This window comes from Lycorma delicatula, chromosome 9, assembly GCF_047948215.1.
Source record: "Lycorma delicatula isolate Av1 chromosome 9, ASM4794821v1, whole genome shotgun sequence".
Classification (NCBI taxonomy): Eukaryota; Metazoa; Arthropoda; class Insecta; order Hemiptera; family Fulgoridae; genus Lycorma; species Lycorma delicatula.
This window is the reverse complement of record NC_134463.1, coordinates 91,465,402-91,485,789: the sequence shown is the minus strand read 5'-3', so window position 1 is coordinate 91,485,789 and position 20,388 is coordinate 91,465,402. Positions and strand designations below refer to the sequence as shown.

The 20,388-nt window shown below is 29.2% G+C and overlaps 1 protein-coding gene across 3 annotated transcripts in view; it reads right to left on the bottom strand.

Annotated features, from left to right (window-relative positions):
- Window positions 1–20,388, bottom strand: part of LOC142330253 (synaptotagmin-9-like) — a 40,918-nt gene that overhangs the window by 2,471 nt on the left and 18,059 nt on the right. For all 3 annotated transcript variants that reach the window (XM_075375432.1, XM_075375430.1, XM_075375431.1), the window contains 7 exons: window positions 19,809–19,913; window positions 18,457–18,542; window positions 16,377–16,475; window positions 10,754–10,930; window positions 7,883–8,035; window positions 4,161–4,281; window positions 782–960 (listed from right to left, as the gene is read on the bottom strand). In XM_075375432.1, coding sequence (XP_075231547.1) covers window positions 782–960; window positions 4,161–4,281; window positions 7,883–8,035; window positions 10,754–10,930; window positions 16,377–16,475; window positions 18,457–18,542; window positions 19,809–19,913 — 920 coding nt within the window. The remainder of the gene's footprint in view (window positions 1–781; window positions 961–4,160; window positions 4,282–7,882; window positions 8,036–10,753; window positions 10,931–16,376; window positions 16,476–18,456; window positions 18,543–19,808; window positions 19,914–20,388) is intronic.

Sequence of the window (20,388 nt, the reverse complement as noted above, 5' to 3'; positions counted from 1 at the left end):
GTTCATTAATGGGCAAAATTGGGCCATGGGTGTGGAAATGGGGGCTTTATAGAAAAAAATATCACTATAACTTTCTTATTAAGCAAAATATTGAATTCATTTAAATTTCCTACTATTCTTCGGATAAGGGCCTAAAACGTAAAGTTTTTTGATATCACCAACCATTAGCCCAAGGGGAGGAAAAAATGGAGTTTCAAAGACAAAATAATCATACCTCCCTTAATAGACAGAGTATCAAATCGATTTAAAGTGGTTGTTAGTACTCTAAGCATTACCTAAAACCTTAGCCTGAAACAATTTTTGATATGACCAACCCTTGTGAGAAGGGATGACCAAAATGTTGCTGGAATTGTAAGAAGATGGGGCTTGTCTTATGTTAAACATGTGAAACCTTTTTCACATGCAACCTTTGTCATATTGAGTAAATTTGAAGTTTTTCTTAACTTTAAGGTGTAAATCTTTTTTATCCCCTACTTAGCACCGGTGAAATCTACCTTCGCCTTCCGGTGTTACAAAAGGGATTTTTAATATTACATTAAAACTGCTTGGTTGTCATGATTGATAATTGTTGCATATTTCTTAAATTTGGATTATAAATGTTAAAACCAGCTGTAAACAGAAAAAAATTGTATTAAATACAGTATGAATTTGTTCATAATTTAAGTACGTTTCATTTAGTGGAAAAAAATTAAAATTGTTTATTGCATTGAATGTGTTAAGTAACTATTTTTGTTATTCCTTGATTTAAATATTAAATAAAATCTTTAAAATTAATGTTTACCTTGTAGCAAAGAATAATAAGTAATGTTGCAGTTAACATTTGAGATGCAGTTACTTGCATTGTTAATACTGAATTGAAGCTGCACCTGCGAGCGCATTCTGGTGTAACTAACTCCTCTGTTTTCCTTTTTTGTATCACTTTTCCTCTACCATCTAGAAGAAATATTCTTGCAAAAGGACCTTTAAGAAAAGATGAACAATTATACATTTTCACTTATGAAATAAAAATTAAGAATTATTGTTAAAAATGAAAGTTTCCACATATTATCTATATTCGATATCAATAGTTATAATTTAAAGTAAATTTTATTGACTAAAAATAAATTCTATAACTGCCATGAATTTAAGAATCAGCAATGCAGTTAAAATAATATTTCAAATAGAAAAGTTGCAAAAACAAGTGTAAAAATTTAGGTAAATTTTTATTTTTAATTAATAACACTTTTTCATGTATCTAAATTTAGATGCTCTTTAAATATATTTTCAATTCTATTTCTGAAAACTATATCTTCAAATTTCAACTTGTTCTATCTTTGATAGTTTTTTAATGGTCATATTTCTCAAAAGTCTAACTACTTCAAACTATTTATTGCTGCTGTTTTTAATTATTTTAAATACATACATTTAAACTGAGTCTTTTATATCACAGAATCCTTTGAAAAACCCGCACATCACACTAAATGATAGTAAGCTTGCCACCACTATTTTACAAAGTACAATGCATTCAGGAAATCACTGTATGAGGATCGATCCAGAAATAAGGTTCCGAAAGAGTTCCAGCCGCACGGGAAGGTGCGAGGCGAAATCCGTTAATACCGCTGTGCGCGGCTGTTCCTCCACTCTCGATTGCGCCCAACCGCGCTTCGCTGCACCGCTCAGTCTTGGCTCAGCAGCCGTCTGAGATCGAGGTTCCAATTGTTGATCCCGCCAAGTGCGAGATTCGTTCCGTAATTCGCTTTTTGCACGCCAAAGGGACTCCATTCGTGGATATTCATCGTCAGTTGACAGAGGTGTATTCGTTCAACACGTCCGAAAATGGTGCAGGGAGTTTAGTGCCGGTCGGAAGGAAGTCCACGATGAAGAACGGAGTGGAGACCATCAGTTTCGGAGGCGGTTATCGAGATGGCCCAATGCGAAGCGCTTCAAAACAAGAGGATCACCGTCCGTGAACTTGTTGCTCGGACTCCTGGGAGTTCTTACAGTACAGTGGAAAGAGCTTTGACTGAAAAATTGGGTTATCACAAGTGTTGTGCTCAATGGGTACCGCGGCTATTGACATCAGAACACAAGAAGAAACACCTTGACTGTGCTTGCCAATTTCTTCAAAAGTGTCAAGAAGATAAGGAAGGATTGTTAGACCCCATTGTTACCGGAGAAGAAACGTGGGTGTTTCATTTCACTCCCGAAACGAAACAAAAATCCAAACAGTGGCGTCACTCAGGGTCACTAGTCGCAGTTTTTTGGGATTGTAAGGGGATACTGCTGATCGATTTCATGGAACCTGGGACATCAATCAACTCAGAAAGTTATTGTGCAACACTAAGAAAACTCAGGCGAGCTATCCAGAACCGCCGGCTAGGACGACTGACAGCTGGTGTAACGCTGCTTCATGACAACGCCCGACCTCACGTCTCCTGTCAAACCCAGGAACTTTTGACACACTTTGGGTGGACTATCATATCCCACCCACCTTACAGTCCGGACCTCGCACCTTGTGATTATCACTTGTTCCCGAAGTTAAAGGAACACTTGAGTGGCCAATGCTTCCGGAGCGACGATGAAGTCAAAGAAGAGGTGAAACGCTTCCTCAACGGGTTGGCGGCGGTCTACAAAAATGCGTAGAAAAAGATGGCGATTATATAGAAAAATAGAGCAAAGTTTCTTCTTCCCAACGATGTAAATTTCTATGAGAATAAACAATGTTGTCTATTTTTAAAATTGATGGAACCTTATTTTTGGATCTACCCTCGTATATTGAGTCTAAATAGCGACAAACATCACTGTTATCACTTGTTTTAAAGTAGTTTTGTTTTCATTTATAAAATTTTTAGGATGCACTTGATTTTATATTATTTAAAGTTGAAACTTTAATTCAGTTGATAAATAACTATTACCAGAATTATGATTGAATAAAATCCCTTGCTGTTCGCTTGTAAGACTACTAGATAATCAAAAGTAGAAGTTGGGTTAGAATTTTCAGAAATCCAAAAGTGGTTCTCTTCTTTGTGGAACTGTTAATAATAAATTATTTATAGTTTTGTAATCAGTTTCTTTATCGATTGACAAAAGTAAAAATCGATGAAACATTACAATAAAATGGGCATCGTAACCATCTCACAGGACAAATTTAAAAAGTGTGGTTCCTTTAAAATTAAATAATCTAGAAGGCTCATTTGATTACCGGATTGGTGTTTATTGTATTACTTTCTATAGGAATGAACAAATCAAAGGTTAGTAAAACTGATTGAGTGGACAGACTTAGTCTACCTCTTTCAGGCCAGACTAGAAGTTGCAGTTGCTAATAGTTTGACCTATTTTTCAAACGTATTCTTGTACTAGGTACCTATTTCTTTCTGATCTGATGTGAACGTTTTGTCTGTTGGATAAATAAAAATAGGACTTTACTAATTGGTTTGACTGGTAAAAAATAGACTGAATAATGGGATGGTTTTATACTGAGCTATAGCATTTCTAAAAGCAAAGTATTTATTTTTCCAAATGATAGCAAATTTTTGCCCTAGAATTTTGATATTAATAGCAGTAGGCTTGCTTTAGTTAACAAAGTTGTGGAATGTACTTGATTCATTCCCTTACATAAAAAATCATCTAAATCTAAATGAAAATTTTAAATTTATCTTTTTAAGTTTCTTGATAAGTAGAATTTAAATTTTTGTTTAGAAACCTCATTTTCTAAATTTATGTTATAAAACTGTAGTACACTGTTGTTAAAGTTAATTTTTATATGATAACTGAAAATGGATGTGTAACCCTTTATTTCCACTATCACTGAAATAATTACTGAAAAGGCTGAAATTTGGTGACAATAAATATAAAAGTTCAAATTTTAATAACTGTTAATTAAATATTTTATGAAAATGTTTTATTAAAGTTGTAGAGTTCACAAACTGTGTACCAAAAAAGAGAGAAAACCCCCATTTTTATGAAAAATTTAAATTTACATTTTTTTGCAAGTTAAACAAGACTTTGATATGATTTTGAGTTATAAATAAGTAAATTTCTAATTGTTTTATTGTGGCATGTAGTTTAAATGTATTGGAAAGAATTGTAAATATGTAATTATAAAATCTTTAATTTTTTGTGATTTAAATAAATCATAGATTATTTATTCATATGAAAACAATAAATTCATAAATACTTACGAAAATCTTGATTTGTTACTAAATCAGCTAAGCAACTTAAGTTGGCTGCTTTTACAAGACTCAATGTAAGGCGTTGTGTAGTAGGAAGATAACTCAGTCCTAAAAGAAGATGTCCGTTTTGCTTTAATCATAAATAAATCATCTTTATATAGTGTTTTATTGAATATAAAAAAAAAACAAGATAATAAATTATAATTATAAATTCTTTGTGATTTTGGAATGTTTAATATTAATGTATATTTTAAAATGATTACCAGTAACCTGAAGGAGCTACTAATAACGTCAGAAAGATTCTGGAACCACAATTTCATTGTTTAAAATGTAAATCATTCTTAAATTTCTTAAAAGAAAAGTGTTCTATTTTATTACATTGTTTACATCCTAAAGGATTGCTCCAGAGTTTACTCTGAGTTCAGTGTAAAATGCATTTGTTTTTTTTTTTAATTTGGATATAAAGTGTTTTCAGTTTAGTTCATCAGTTTAGTTAATCAATCAGTTTAGTTAATTGTAAAATATTTACTATAATTAAATGCACAGGCTTACAGAATACTAATTGACTTATACGTATGTGTAACATAAAATGCTATCCATGATTGAGTTTTGCTAGCAGAAAAAGAAATACGATAAAGAAAATGATGGAAAGAAAAATTAATGAAATTATGTGTAAATAAAATATTTACACATTAATATAGCCTACGTGTAAGTAGGCTATTTCTTTAAGTAAGCCTGAGTTAGTCAAAGAAGAAATTTTATAACTCTTACCTTAAATTAATATTTATTGTAGTCAACATTTAATGAATTTTCAATTTTAAAACAGTATGTTGTAGATATAAAAATTCAGACTATTATACATAGCTCAAATATTTTCTTCTTTGAAGATAATCATTTGGAGAACTAATACCAACAATTAATTTTTTTTCATACTGTTTCTGTGAATTAATTTTCTCTATTACAACATTAACTGATACCAGAGTGGAATTGGAGCACCAGTCACTAAAGATGGTTGCAAGAATGATTGAAAATATGATATAAGTTTTGAAAACATTATTAAAATTTGGCTCAATCTGTCATTTAAAAAGTTTCTAATGTTAAGCTTTTAAGTTATTTATTAGAGAAATGATATTTTTCATTGCTCTGCTGGGCTAATTGTCTGCTAAATGAACACTGCTACAGTTTGGCAGTGAGCGTTTTCTTACAGTGAGCTTTTTAGATTGAGTATGGTCAAAGTTGAAGTGTAGAAAATTAGTAGTATAACAATTTTTCATTGTTGTCTGGCTAAACACCTATGGAAGATTAACATCTATTTTTCTAGATGGTTTTTCTTTTTAGAGATTCAGCAGTGAACAGTAGAAGTCTACAAGTTAGTTTAATGATAATATACTGGCTCTCATAGATTAACTAGTCTCAAATTCAGTTTCTGACAATGGCCAAAAAATTTCTCCTTCGCTTTAGTCATCATATTTTAAACTGAAGGTCAAAATTTTTTGACCTTCACTTTAGTCATCACATTTTCCTTGTTAAAATATATGTTTAAGCATGAATTTAGTCGTAACAAATGTAAAAAAAATTATTGCTATTTTCATACATAATAGCTTGTTTACTTATGTCTAGGAAATTTTCTTCTGTCCTTGCAAACAGTAAAAAGAAAATTAACCCATCGAAAGGGTGTTTGTAAACATTGTATTTGTAAACACAATAATTTAAGTTACATAAGGAAAACAAAAAGTACTTAAACTGGAATAAAGAAACATTTGGCTCATTATAAATATTAAAAAAGGTCAGAGTGATCAGCTGCCAGCTAACACTGACTACAAATTCATTACAATATTAGTTTATTACAAACAGTAGCTTAAAAAATGTTCATACTTACAAGAATTAAAGTTGAAAACTTACTTCATCAAAAGTAATGCAGAAACTTTGTTATTGAACAATAATAGGGGACAAACATGAAATAACCTCAAATTTAAAATTTTTGATATATAATTATAATTTTTTTTCTTCCTGTTTAGCCTCTGGGAATTAATGTTCAGGTATTACTTCAGAGGATGAATGAGGATGACGTGTATGAGTGTAGTCTCATTTGAAGTCTCAGTTCAACCATTCCTGAGATGTGTGGTTAATTGAAACCCAACCACCAAAGAATACCGGTATCCACAGTCCAGTATTCAGATCCACATAAAAGTAACTGCCATTACTAGGACTTGAACGCTGGAACTCTCGACTTCCGAATCAGCTGATTTGGGAAGACACGTTCACCACTATACCAACATGGTGGGTAATTAATATAATTAAAATCTTTTTTTGTGAAAGTTTTAAATTATATTATTAAACAGTTATTTACTTCTACTTTTAAGTTTTGTTCCTGGGTGGAGGTAACTATTTGACTGGTTAAAGTTCATGCTGTCTTAATCATTCTTTAGGTATATTTTTATAGTTTTTTCCTCTTCAGTCATTTGACTAGTTTGATGCAGCTCTCCAAGATTCCCTATCTAGTGCCAGTTGTTTCATTTTGGTATACTCCCTACATCCCTAATCCTACATCCTACATATTAATCCTAATACAGATTAATCCTAATCCTACATCCCTAACAATTTGTTTTACATATTCCAAACGTTGCCTGCCTGTACAATTATTTGCTTCTATCTGTCCCTCCAATATTAAAGCGACTATTACAGGATGCCTTAATATGTGGCCTATATAAGTCTGTCTCTTCTTTTAACTATATTTTTCCAAGTGCTTCTTTCTTAATATCAATTTGCCACAACACCTATTCGTTTGTCATTTTATCAACCCATCTGATTTTTAACATTCTTCTACAGCACCACATTTCTGAAGCTTCTAATCTTTTCTTTTCAGGTACTCCGATCGTCCAAGTTTCACTTCCATATAAAGCAATGCTCCAAACATATACTTTCAAAAATTAATTTTTTATGTAAACAAATTATATTTCTGACTGAAGGCTTGTTTCGCCTGTTATTTTGCATTTTATATCGCTTGTGCTTTGCCCATCGATGTCAAGCCATCGTCCAACAAATTTTTATCGTATCTAACCTAAATAAGAGGCATGAATTAGGTTGTGGTTGGTAATATCAGTCAGAAATTTCAATGGTTTAGCTATTTTTAAGCTGAATTCATGTTTTCTGTTTAATAATTGTCTAAAGAGTTATTTGTATTTTTTTTTACTCTTATTCTAAAACCGCTGTTAAAAATACTTGTTTTATAGATATTCTGTTTATTGATCAATTAATATTATTTCATTTATTTTATTTACTTATTTTCTTTTAATCAGTACTTTTTATCAGTAACTATTCATAATGAATTTTATTGATTAATATCTGAAATATCTCTTTAGTTTAAGATTTTAAGTAAAATATTTACATACACTTTTAAATCATTATCTTTTTTTCCTAGAGATATACTGGCATTGGTTGTTAGGACCATTACTGTATTGATTCTCATAAAACTAACACCACATGCATGGTCAAAGGATATAGACCTACCTAGACAACAGAAATTACTAAAGTATTAATGATGTTTCTAGACAGATCTTCTGTAAAACATCTTCAAGTGTCTAGTGGTCCTTCCAGTTGCAACTGACAAAAGAAACACTAGAGGAGTAGTTTATCAACTGCTGCTCTGGGGGTAAACATATTTTTTGAATTCAAATTTTGTTATTAACAAATTGTTTACATTTAGTAACAAGACTTATTTATTTAAATACCTTATTGTAGCAGGTCATAAGAGAAGCATGTGGGACCATTTGACCCAGTAGGAGTGATGGTTTAAGATCTTTTAAAAGAAAATCTGTTGATGCTAATTCTTTATAACCTTTAAATCTATCTTTATCATAAACAGTCACATGCAGATTCCATCTCTAAAAAAAAAAAAGAAAAAAGCATTGGTTTTTTAATAATAGTTACAACTACCTAGTTATAGTTATACTAGTTATAACTAGTATTACAGAAATAAAAAAAAAAAACATAAACTACTATAAAATAGCTTATACTTAATGATCAATTCTTATAAAGCCTTGTTAAACCATATTGTGCAGTTTTTAGTTGGATAGGAGAAGCATATTTTGAAAATAATTAGTGACTAATGCCATTAATTAATTGACATGTGATGACCCTATTGCTTTGCCACCTCATGTTGGCAGTTCTTGTCATGGCAAGAACAGCTATATCTTAATGCTATCACTATTATCTCTTGGCCATCATTTATTGTTGGTATCTAATTAACAATATATCTTATTCTGATTGCATGTTATTGGTTACCAAGCCACACTAGAAATCTTGAGTTTTACATCCTTACAATTAGTCAGTGCCACTTAAAATTTACAAAATATAAACATACACTGATAGATTTATATTTCAAAAGGTGTTAATTACTGTTTAAGTAAGTAACACTTTCTGCACTTCAGTTTTTGTCCACAAACTACTACAGCATAAAGGCAACCAAAGAGCAATTGCACCTAGCATTAAGTGATTTTAGTGATCTATAGTTATTGTTTATTAAATATGCTATTGGTCATTGCATTTATCTTTACTTCATTGTGTTTTATTTGCAAGATGCTGGAAACTATCTAGTTGCTGCTGAACTATCTATTTATATGATGTTAAACGATATAACTTTCATCATCTTGCCCAGGACCCACAACAGTCAGTATTTTCTAATTGTTTCCACCTTCAACTGTTTTCAGTTTGAGGAATTTTTCAATCTTGTTAATTTAAGATGTTTCCTATGAAGCAATCTGTATACTAAAAAAGAAAACACTTTCATTTTGTTAATCTCAGAAGAGTCAGTCTGTTAAATGTGAGTTTAGCCATTTAATTTTTATTCTTTAATGGATGATTTTTTTTTGAAAGCAGAGCAGGTAACCTGCTTTGTCTGTGAAACATCAGTCAGTAGTTATAATTTTTGTATTTCCTCCAGTTAGGAAACATAGTATAAATTGTGCAAATATGGGATCATAAACAAAGTCAGAATAACAGCAGTCAAAAACACTGGGAAGAAACATGTGTCGCCCACCCAGAGATTAAGGATTAGAAAAGAGGGAGGGATGGTCAATACCAGAGGTTCTGCTGCTGGGTGAATGGGAAAGTTTACCACTATGCCGATCAAAATTTGATCCTTCCTCAATTCATTTTCTTATATATTTTAGAATGTTTTGTTGAAGTTATCTCGAGTACAGGTGCTTGTGAAAGAATATTATGTGTTAAATATTTCTTGTAACAACAGATTGTTGTAATAATATATAAAACAAGTTTTGAATTTAAAGTCTATTAAATAAACCACCTAATACAGAATATTGAGTTAAGAAATATCTTACCTTAATTTTTCATGAAAGTACTTTTGTGAGATGGGGTCCTGTGTCCTAAGTCATGATTGAAATAATCCCATTATTGTATAATAAAAATTTATAAATAAAAATATTAAAACAATGAAAATTGTGTATTAATTTACACAAGTGCTGCTATCTGTTGTAGTTTAATGTTAATAATGTGTCTACAATTGACTTTTCTATTTTAATTAACAGTCATCCATAAAATAAAATCAGTACCAGATGGTGATTGTGGCAAAAAAAAATACAAATTGGTGTTTATATTATGGTTAAAAATGATTTTTGTTTTATGTTCTGTGGTTATCCGCTGTATAAGATTGATTTTCTGAAAGAGAATCTATGCATGATTCCTTCAGCTACTTACACATATACGAGCGAAATTGAAATATGAGTAAAAATAGAATTTTCTTCCTGGCTGCAGTACACTCGTAATGTATATTATGACATGTTTAAACTAGCTTACTTATCCAAGCCTTGGGTCAGTCAGTCACAGTCTAAATAAGAAGTGTTTAAAGCATTATGCAACAGATCAAAAATTTTTTCTTGTATATAGAAGCTAATTCTTCTGAATTATTACTAGAATTCAAACACAGTTTAGGAATGAACATTTACCACACAGAAGAGTATATGTGCGAGCAAAACTATTTTGTAAATGAAATTAGTTTGCAAAAAATTACCTCATGTCAGGTAACAGAATGTTTCTTACTGTGATATTTTGAAGATCGATGAAATTTTTCACACCAGTAGTTGAATAACCATTGTACAATTATAATAAAAGTAAAAGTTAGTTATGGGAATGCAGAGTAAATACTGCGGAAGCATAATTAGAGTAAAAATGTACATGCAATATGTGTTCCTTGTTTCTGTTCACCAAAATACAGGAAAAACGCTTAATGGTTGCGGATCAATTTCATAATGTTTTATAAGAAAAACAGACAGATTTTTCTTTTTGATGAGTGATGATGTCTTGTTCTATCATTTTGTTTTTAGTTTGATAAGGACAGATATGTAGTATAAAAATAACAGGTTTTCTTCCCATAAAAATAATTTCTTTGGCAGGCAAAATCCAGAGTACTGTATTTTGAGATTCAAAGGGTGTTATTTATTTGGATTTTTAAAAAGGTAAGTAGGCATTTAATTTTCAAAAATATATCATCATTTTGCACATTGTCATTCAAATGAACGGTAATTTATAACAAAGAATAAATTTTACTTGTGAAGAATAAAAAATACCGTATTAATATTATTTACCTTTATATCTTCCTCTGAAGCTGTAACAGAAAACTCTGAATTATATTCTGGTGATCTTTCATTACGAACTGCCCTGGAAACTGCTGTCCAGTAAACTTTATTATTAAATGTTAATTGTAACTCTACAATCACTTCAGTTTGGTGTGGAAATTCTTTTTCTGGTAATCCATCTACATGCTAGAGAAAAATTTAAGAAATTAAGAAATTAATGATAATAGAAATATTTTATATTGCATTATAATATATATATATATACACTTGTATATGAAATAACCATACTCATGATATATATATATATATATATATATATATATATATATAATAACTACCAAGCACAGTAACAGAATCTAAAAAACTAATACCAAAAGTCGACTTTCACGGAATCCTGCATCATCAGTCGATACAAAATTCCAAAATTACATGAAATAACAAAAAATAAATAAATAAAAATTAAACATTAATAAAACATAAACCGCAATAAACACAAAAATTGAACAACATAATACAATGCCAACTGGAATGATAAATTATTTGGCATAGTGATCCAGTATGTTGATGAATTATTTGAATTCTCACAAAGTTATTGCAAATGGTAACCAGGCAAAAACTATATTTAAATTCTATAAATTACATCTAATACTTTTAAACTTCATATGTAAAATTAAATTTAATAAAACTTTATTTAATAAAAGTTTAGAATATAAGATAATGACTAAATGTGCAATTATTAATATAAAAAACCCTAATAATTATTTACCTATTAAAAGGACAAAGGAGTTATGTGAAAAATTTAAAATAAAACAAGAAACTAAACAGGCTTACAAGGACAAGGCTTTTGTTAATAATACATTATATTCATTACATCTACAAGAACTCCAAATTTTGGATTTACGACTTTTGTGACATCTAGTTGTGCACCTTCCCTTTTGATTGCAATCGACTGGACAAAAAGTGTCCAAAAAAGCCAAATGTTTTCTTAATTGCGGTAATAAGCCCTTATTGAGAGCTTTGCCACAATAATAATAAGTGGTACTTATTTTCATTGGTTCCAGAGTTATAGCCAAATAAAATTTTAATTAATGTAATATTTGTATCTTAATAGAAGGCACATCGGCTCAAATCAGACTTCATCTCCTTTTTTTAATTTTTTTTTTAAATTTAAATATATTGATTTATTAATAATTACTAACATCTGATTGTAAAAAAGAATTCAATAAATAATAATTCAATAATAAACAAAAAAAAAGTGAAAAAATATCAGAAGTTGAAACATGAATAAAAATGTTATGTAAGTAGTACGGAAATAGGTGTACGGGCGTCAAAATCCAGCCAAGATGGCGGACAGTCCGCCAGCTTTGAATGTCGTCACGAATTTAAGATGGCGGTGGTCGGCCATCTTGTATTGTGATGTCAGTGATGCCTTAGCCTGTTAGTGTTGCCAACTTGTTTTTTGTTTGTGTCAGTGTTGTGAACCTGGTTATATATATATATATATATATATATATATATATATATATATAAATTATTGAATTAATATTTCGAAGGTTGGTAGCAAGTAGTACGGAAATGGGGATACGAGCGCCAAATCCTCTTTTTACGAATTTCCTCTTCCCTGAGGGGATTTCCCCTTTTCCCTATGAGGATTTATATTTTCCCTTTTTACCCTGTGGGAATTTCCCTTTTCCATTTTTTCACTCAATATCTTTGATAAACCATTATAATCGTTTGTCATATTTATTAGAGTATAATGGGAGCGAATTAATTTAACATCGGTTAATAACAATAACCAAATGACGATTCTTCGATTATTATTCACACGTTTTATATATACATCATTAGGATTAAACGATTCTTTGTCATCTTCGATATCATAACCCAAGATATTTACACCAATATTTGGGTTTTGCGCTTCAAATTTATCAATATCTTTATCACAAACAGGATATTCTATTCCTTTCATGTTTAATCGATTTTCAAATTTTTTATATACTGAAACACGATAATAACGAGTATTGATAGGAAATAGACCATAAAAAACAGTTTTCATCATCATTTTATACATTTATTATAGCGTGTTTTTTAATACAGATTTTGGTGTTTGTAAATATGTATTATTACACCCATAAAGTGGATCGAATTCTGATATTGAGAGATCCAAGCTTAATATTTTATTCATAACCCATCCACTTCCCATTTGAATAAATCTTTCAAAAGATTCGTTAATTTTTTCATAGGCTTGTAATTATTGCTAATTCAAAACGGTTGGATTTTTACATACATTTAAAGCAAATCGAGTGCTGCTGTGCAAGTTAACTTTACAAAAATCATATTTATCACCTACACGTTTTTCCAACTCTACAACAACGACTATATAATATTTAATACTGTCTCTATATTTTTCAACTTGTAATCGTATAGCGTTAAATACCACATCTTTCATATCCATTAAAAATTCATAAATATCTACACTTTTTTCACCAACATTCCACGGGTGTTTTATTAAACAACCCCCCAATGCTTGTTTTGTATCTGGTATTTGAATATGTACTATCAATTCAGAAACAGATATTTCTTTATTTAGTTTGTGTTTCAATTGAAAATATTGTTCAATTAAATCATCAAAAGCGCTTTCAACAGAAAACTTATTTTCCACGAAAAGTTTTATTTTTTCCAATTTGATTGATTTATAAAGATTTTTTCCATATGAAGTAAATAAATCTTTATTATATTCACACATTAATTGCATAGTAAATGGATTACAAGTGTATTTTTTATACAATTGTTCAATGCCACCATTTATGTTGTCTAAAAATGTAATTAAATCATACTTGTTAGACAGATTTTTATAACAAAATACTAATTTACTGACATTGTCAATTCGTTCAAAATTCATGGTCTTATTATAATGAAAATAATTTTAATAATGATGTATTATTATTGTTATGCTGGCACAATCTTCCTTAATGTATTGAATAATTTACTCGGGTTTAATGCTTTGATCCCGCTTTCGCTGAAAGTAATGATGTCCGATTTTAAAAATTAATTTAAAAGTGATTAAAACTGTTAACTGAGCACATTTTCATTTTATTTCATCATCCAAAAAAATGTTGTAAAAATGGCGTATCTCGAGAACGGGTGGACTTGGGCGGATGAAACTACCAGCAATCGTTCCCAAATGTTGGAAAGTATCCATTCGATTAAGCCTTTCAAAATCGCGTTAAAAATCTTCTCGAGTTACGCCCTTTTTTAAAATTTAAAAAGTTTTGGATTTAAAATTGGCGGGCTTGCCAATTGAGGTTCTCGACCAATCAGCGCTAGTGAAAAAGATTGTGAGGTTTGAGCACCGGGGGCAGGGCCATTAAGTGGTGGGGGGAGAATCGACCAATCAGCGCTCGTGAAAAAAATGGAGAGGTTCTGCTTAAAAGGGTGGAGGGTGATTCAAGCAGAATGTAAACAAAACATACTACAGGTTTGAATAAGATATCTCATCTCATCTCCTTTTTTTAACCTTTTTTTTTTTTTAATTTAAATATATTGATTTATTAATAATTATTAACCTTCATTGTAAAAAAAATTTTATGATGTATAAAAACAAAAATCAGAAGTTTCTAATGAAATAAAATTTTAAGTACTTTTCATTTTAAAAAAATGTGTAAATGTAATTTAATAGGTGTACAAGGAAGTCATGTGTTGTCCATATCAGATTTTTCTAAACTATTTTAATGACTATTTCTGTGCTTTTTTAATAGTTTTTTCTTTTAGTACTTTAGGTAGATGCCTTTTAATGACAGTAACACATCTATCATGTTGAGTTATTGGAAAACTATATTGTTTTTTTACGTAGTTGTGCTTCATTACATTATTAGTTGTTAATTTTATATTTAGGAATTTAATTTTTAAATTTTATAATGAAAAAATGAGTTTACCTTTGCACTAGTCATCTTACTTCTTTACTAAAATACTTACATAAAAGCTTATCTAAGGTCTTAATAATGAATATAAGTTATAGTTACATAATGTTTACTTATAAAAATTGTTAAATTATTTTTTTTTGGAAAAAATGTATATTTGAATCACATTGATGTTGTAATATCATTATTCTTTTTTAGATTGTTTTGTGTGACTTTTTAAAGTTCTGTAATATGAAGTAATGTTGAATCATGTTGTATGTTAAGTTTTTCAATAAAGTTTTTAGTTAGCTTTATTGTTTATTATAGAAATATACGTTATTGGTGAAGCACTATTTTTTAATTTTTAGACTGCTGTTTTTATTTAAATAATATTCCATAGCATAACTAAAAATCATAAAGTAAGATAGCGTTCTATTTATAAAGTTCAGTACGTACCATATTTCTTAATACTCAAAATTTTCCACATTTCTCATTTTATAAATTGTAAGAAGTCTTTTTATAAAGAATTTTAAATATAAGATAAATTATAGTACATATTGTTTCATAACAAAGATGAAGATTGATCGAGTAAAGATGCTTTGCATCTTTCTATTTATTTCCACTAACAGAAGCAGGAATTATTTTTTGTAAATATTATGTGATAACGCATGAAAATAAACAAGAACAAAACAAAAGTAATGAAATGTAGTAGAAATAACAAAGATGGACCACTGAATGTGAAAATAGGAGGAGAAAAGATTATGGAGGTAGAAGAATTTTGTTATTTGGGAAGTAGAATTACTAAAGATGGACGAAGCAGGAGCGATATAAAATGCCGAATAGCACAAGCTAAACGAGCCTTCAGTAAGAAATATAATTTGTTTACATCAAAAATTAATTTAAATCTCAGGAAAAGATTTTTGAAAGTGTATGTTTGGAGTGTCGCTTTATATGGAAGTGAAACTTGGACAATCGGAGTATCTGAGAAGAAAAGATTAGAAGCTTTTGAAATGTGGTGCTATAGGAGAATGTTAAAAATCAGATGGGTGGATAAAGTGACAAATGAAGAGGTATTGCGGCAAATAGATGAAGAAAGAAGCATTTGGAAAAATATAGTTAAAAGAAGAGATAGACTTATAGGCCACATACTAAGGCACCCTGGAATAGTCGCTTTAATATTGGAAGGACAGGTAGAAGGGAAAAATTGTGTAGGCAGGCCACGTTTGGAGTATGTAAAAAAAATTGTTGGGGATGTAGGATGTAGAGGGTATACTGAAATGAAACGACTAGCACTAGATAGGGAATCTTGGAGAGCTGCATCAAACCAGTCAAATGACTGAAGACAAAAAAAAAAAAAAATGTGATAACTTTGTTAATCATATTGTAAAATAGTGGATAAACCTAATAGCCTATGTGCATATTAATGTAATTACTTTAAAAAAGTGAATTAGTTCAATATTTTACAACTAGGATAAATATATCACATATTGAGAGAAACAAGTTACTGAGATGACTTGATCATTTTAATATTTTACATTTGTATACACTCAATGGTAAATTACATACAGCTAATCTATATTTTATAAAATTATAATTATTTTTCCTCGTTAAAGAATACTTTTTGTTCATGCCCATCCATTTTCTTTTAATATATTATTATAAAGTAATAAACATATTACAATTCACAAATATTTTAAGATTTTTACATTTTACATAAAATATAATTTACTTACTCTTAGAAAAATTATCAGTTTTCCAGGATTTGATGTTACGTATTGAAAAATAATAGATACTGCTGGTAAAGGCATAAATCCAAAACTAGTACAAGATGCCTGAAAAGAAAATTACTTTTAAGAAGGGATTTCAGTAATACATAGAACTTATTAAGCTAATCTATTAATTTTTTTTTTGTACATAGGATAATTTTAAATTTATTATATACATTTTATTCTAGGTAAGAATTATAAAAATTTTAAGTGAGTCTCGGCTAGCTTTTACTATAAATAAAGTTTTGTCAGATACTGCTAGTAGGAGTGTCATTCACATTCCTATGTTCATATTTGATGTTTTTACTAATCATTAGAATGGAGTGGTAAGACGTGTGGAATTATGAGTTGAAAGATGTTTTTATAGATTTTAAATGTCATTTGGCTACAATAATTTTAGTATAAATACCAAGAGCACAAAATTAAACTTTGTCTAAAATTATACAAATTTGCCAATCTAAGGGAAGCGGTTTATGAAGTATAACTTTAGTCAATATGAATTTTATTATTGTTTTATACTATTTGATTGCTATGAAGTTTCTTCCTGAGACGTAGGATTTTTAAAATTATTTAGAAATTTATCAGTAAAAAAAATTTATAAATTAAATTATATATAAATGTAATCATATGTAAATTTATAAATTAAATTATAATTTATATATTAAATTTATATGTATTGCTTGTTAACATGTATTATTACATTTTGGATTTCTGTCTTGTTCAGAGTGAGATAAACTACTTCTTTGTCACACAGCAGTGAGAAAGAAGTACCATGATATAGTTATAGTATTGTTAAAATCCAATGATATTATGGATTTATTGAACCGACCCAATATTGTTGGGTTTATTGCATCAATATTATTTTGGTTCATTGAACGCACCAATATTGATACAAGTTCATTTAAATCCTGAAAAATAAAGTTTGTTTCCTTTGAACTGAAACTTGGGTTTTGTAGGATAAGAATACCTATATTAACTTATAACTTATTTAATCAGTAGTGATATTTAACCCACTTACTTAATCATTATAACTAAAAGTATATAAAGGAGGTCCAGCTAAATGGGTTATAGTTTACTTGTATATCTCCTAAAATTTGTTCCATGTAGAAGCTTGAACTTATTCTTGGATGGCTTTTAATTTCTTGAGAAAAACGTTTATTGCAGCAGATATAGATGATCAACAGAAAATTGTTGATCAGTAATCCCATCGTAGCTAAAAGTATCCTGATCTCCCAAGGGATTACGGACAGGATGGAATTTGCTGTCTGAAGGTGGCTGTAGAATTGTTTGTCTCATACTGTAGTTTCTCTGTAGGTTGAATGCCCTTTCTTATCATTTTTCTCTTTTCCATATCCTCTGCTCCATAGCAACCTTAAACGATTCCTTCTTCATCGTTTTTGATTTTATGGTTTAAATTGATTCTGCTGGGTTCATACTGAAGATGCCAGACCTGTAGTGTATGGTGTAATGGGTTCTGTCTGTGAACTCAATGTGTCTGAGAACTCAGTTTCCTGTCAGTGGCTAAATAATAAGACTAATAATTGAAGTGCTGATCAGGTGAGTTCTGGCTTCTTTATCTCTCTGAAATATAAACATATAAATAATACCATGCTAGCGAAGCAAATCCTTATGTGGATTGGTGTTTTGTTGTATTCTAAAATTTATTCTACCTGATAACCAAGCATAATAGAGCAGTTGGTCTTGCTGTATCTTAAGATAACTATCCTGGACATTACCATTTTTTAAATCATTTTCATTATTAAGTAATCTTAACTAAAATTAGCTGGTGATTTAGGCATTTCATTTTAGTTAGTAGCAACACATTCTTAACTGGATTTGATCTTGCAGTATTTCAAATCAGATGAATGTTGAGATGCTATTATTTCAATGGATAGGTTTTTAATATGCATTAAAGGATCACACTTTTTGTTTTGAATAACCCTTTTTAAGGTTAAATTACCAAAACATTAAGTAATCATAGGTGAAAGTTACATACTTATAGAATATTCTATTTGATCTTTAGAATAATATCAAATTTTATACATACATTTGATGAAGATGTAAGACTTGCTTCAGATACTGTACTGCAAACACTTGTTCGATAATTTATTGGTGTTTTCTTGAATGATTTATCTATAAATATATTTAAAAGTTTTTTTTATTATAAATATAAAAATTATGTACCTAATTAATCTTTTTAAATAAAATAATTTAGTAATTAATTAAATAATGGGTAAAACTTTAAAAATTCATGCATATAGTCACATCTAGTCTGTATTATGAATTGGTATCTTACAAAGCTGCAGCTGTTGACTTTTCCAGAAGTAAATTCCTTCTCTCTCTCTCTTTGGAGAACATTATTTGTGTTATTGTTTATTTATTATTTGGTTTGGCTGTAATTTATGTGGTTTAGTAATTTGGATGGCTGTAATTTTTTATTCATTATTGAATAAATGCAGTATACTGCTCAAGAGAATGTAATACTACTAGACAAAATCCCTAGAAAATTAAATGACTAAAAATATAGATGAACTCTATCTTTTGCTTAATACTGTAAATTATATTCTAAATAAATATGTTTATAAGATTGAGTAGGATGAAGTATTACTAAATGTAGGACTTTAATTTGGGCTGATTCAATGAAAATTTATGTAATTATTATTAGGTGTTGCTTTAAAAAAAAACAAAATTAATAAATTAAGTAGAAAAGATGTTTGATTCTGTCATTATTGATCCTTAATATATTACTGTATCTGATTGGAATAAAATCATATGTTGGTTATTATTATTTAGAAAGATGAAGCTCAGTCAAAAGTCTTGGCATATGTTGTTGTGTTCAAAAAATGTTGCTTTTTTGTAGTTTTTAACTTATCAAATTTTTAAATGAAAAATCGAAAAATTACATATTCCTGTAACGATGAGGGTAATGTTTTTAATTTGTGTTAATATTCTCTTCGTTTACATTTTAAATTGGCCAATGTAGTTTTTAAGGTTTATTAGACGAGGTTAGGGAACATTATGTTATGTTTGGTTAGGTTATGTGGATGTTGTACAAGTTCAGTACATGGAATCATTAGTACCTAACCTTACCTTAATTTTAACTATGTAATTTTTGGATTTTTCATTTTAAAATCTTTATAAGTAAAAAACTACAATAAAGGAACACTTTTCTATATTTACAATCAGTGTGGTGAACGCAACATAAATGTCAAGATTATTGACTTTTGAATGTGCATCATCTTTCTAAATAATTACAAATATATTCTTTTATAAATGATGTCAAATAACATAGATTTACAAAATTAAATACAATATGTGTTTAATGAATGTGGTTAAAAGAGGAATCAACTTTACTTAGAAGTAAATTCTTAATAATAGATGAAAATTTAATGAACTTACTGATATTATATAGAGTTACAACAGCAGCACTGCCAACATCTGATACCATAAATTCCCCACAATTTAATGATAATCCTGTTGATTTTGGTGCTTTCTTTTGATTTTCTGGAAATATTTAATTAATTATTAATACAGATTTATTTGTTTATTAATTTTTATTGTTGTTAGAGAGATTTAAATGTTTGTAGATTAAATGATTTAAATCTAATTGAAGATTTGTAGATTTAAATATTTGATAGATTTAAATTGTTGTTAGATTTTTGAATATTTTGTTCCTTTGTTGGTCTCATAATAAGTTTCTTAACTTCAGGAAGCTATAAAAAATTTTTGAAACAAAAGAATTACTTAATCAAATTAGTTATGCATAGTTTTTTGTTATGCACATAAAGCTTGAAACACAATGATTGCTGGTTAACTGACTTAATTGTAAAAGTTTCTTCAGTCATTTGGTGTTCAGCTGACAAACATGTAATTCTTTCTTACGTGTTGGGTTTGTAACCTCTGGCAGTAACAGACAGCATGCTATCATTTGGTGTAAAACCAAGCCAGTATTATTTTCATGTCTCTTTAAGTAATGGTA